Below are 1,790 nucleotides of genomic sequence, written 5' to 3'. Positions count from 1 at the left end.
CACTCCCATCTATCAACCCCTTGTTCGCAGAAGCCAACTGTCACTTCACCACACTTCGCCACTGAATTACTGGTTTCTATTGGCAAAATTTTGAATGCGAAGAACATTATCAAATTATTTGTGAAGCACTAAAACACGTCTGTTGTCCCGGTAAAAATATTGGAAAATGCTTTTTGCTGTTATTGCGATATATAACTATTCGTAAACAAAGTTTTCGTCTGGATTGTTGCTTTCGTCATTTTCGTCTTCGTCAATCAGGCGCAAAACGTCATCCAGCTCTGTGTACACTTCAATATCTTCATCTTGAATGTTGCGAACGTTGAAGTAGATGTGAACAAGTTTTTCAACTCGTTCTGGAGCAAGATGGTTGCGTAGCTATGAATGGTAAAGCCATGAGCGGAGAAATTCCTCTCAGCTGCCGAACTCCCAGCTGTACAGGGAAACACTTGCTTGGCAATGTCTTGGAGAAGAGAAAACTGTTTTAGGGGACACCAAAAGTCGTACACAGCAAGCTTGCCGTTTTTCAGCTGGGTCCACATTCGTTGGGCATTCACCTTCAGCTCCGCAGTAAAGCGTTGGAACCGCACAAGCTCGATAACAACGGCGTCTGCGGTGGCTTCGCCTTGTTCTTTATTAATACCGCGCCACTCCGTGATGAATTCCTCCACACTGGACCGCGTTTCCGTATCCATTTGAGCGCCACAGAAACGAGGGTCCAGTACGTGTGCAACTCCGTGTGCGTCGCCATAAACAAAGTCAAATCGCTTGTTGATCAGCGCCTGCATGATCTTCATGTCTTTTGCAGGAAGGCCACACTTTGCCACGGAGTCAGGTAAGTCGAAGAACAGTTGGTAGACTTCAGAGACCAGCGTGCTGTTCTTCTCGAATCGCTTAAGCGGCCCCCCCCCCAAAGATCTTGATTAGTTCTGTAGCGCGCTTCAATTTGGGGGCAAAATCTGTAGCCGTGACAGCGTTGAATACGATGCGGTGCGTTTTGCGATTTTTTCTTCGACTTGGCCACTAAGAAGTTATGAGCGGACATTATCGCAAATAATACTTCTTCGGCCTTTAGAATGAAGTCCAAGCACGCCAATACAGACCCCCATCTTGTATCACCAGGCATGGCCAGAACTCGAAGTCCCATCGACTTCAGCTTTCTGCGCAACTTAAACCACAGTTTGTGATTCGTCTAGGCGAAGCTCACAATCACCTTGCATGTAGACTGCAACTCATCCAGCCACTTCAAGCGTGCCACCGTGTCCTTCACGAGCAGGTGCAAAGCGTGACAAGCACACCCATGAAAAAACACTCGAGGGACGTCTGGCTGCAGTTTCTCCCAGGCTGCCTTGTTTGCCGAGTGTTTTCTGTAACGACAGCACCGACCTGAAGAAACTCGTACTTGTCAGCCACACGCTTAATATCGAGTGCAAGGAAGTCTGCGTCGTGAGACTCGCACCCTGTATACACTGAGTCCAGAAAAAATGTCTTATTGCTGGCTACAGTAACATAGTTGATCACCGATAGACCATTTATATCTGTCCATGCGTCAGTCACAATCGTGACGACAACCCCACCAAGTTAGACTTGCGTCATGGCAATTGACTTGGCGTAGGCTCAGTCCCAAAACGACGTCGATAGCTGAAACCCACTCGGTAACTGGACGCTCGGATTGAGCAGCTTTAAGGCCTTCAAGAGCGACTTGTGCTTCACCTTGTAGAACGACATGCCTGTCGAAAAGACCCACTGCGCAAAGCTCTCCTGGAATTCCTTCAAGGCATTTGGCTGCAGCG

General features: G+C 47.9%; 1 protein-coding gene across 1 annotated transcript; it reads right to left on the bottom strand.

The window, feature by feature from the left end:
- Positions 1-254: 254 nt before the first annotated feature.
- PPTG_15351 (hypothetical protein) lies at positions 255-794 on the bottom strand (the record flags this gene model as incomplete). The annotated part of the gene is made up of 1 exon (XM_008912410.1): positions 255-794. One exon carries the CDS (start codon positions 792-794, stop codon positions 255-257), a length of 540 nt encoding a protein of 179 aa, XP_008910658.1.
- Between the last annotated feature and the right edge of the window lie 996 nt (positions 795-1,790).

The sequence above is a fragment of the Phytophthora parasitica genome, assembly GCF_000247585.1.
Source record: "Phytophthora parasitica INRA-310 unplaced genomic scaffold supercont2.47, whole genome shotgun sequence".
Taxonomy (NCBI): Eukaryota; Oomycota; class Peronosporomycetes; order Peronosporales; family Peronosporaceae; genus Phytophthora; species Phytophthora nicotianae.
Note: the sequence above shows the minus strand (reverse complement) of the source record. Positions and strands in the feature narration are given on the sequence as shown.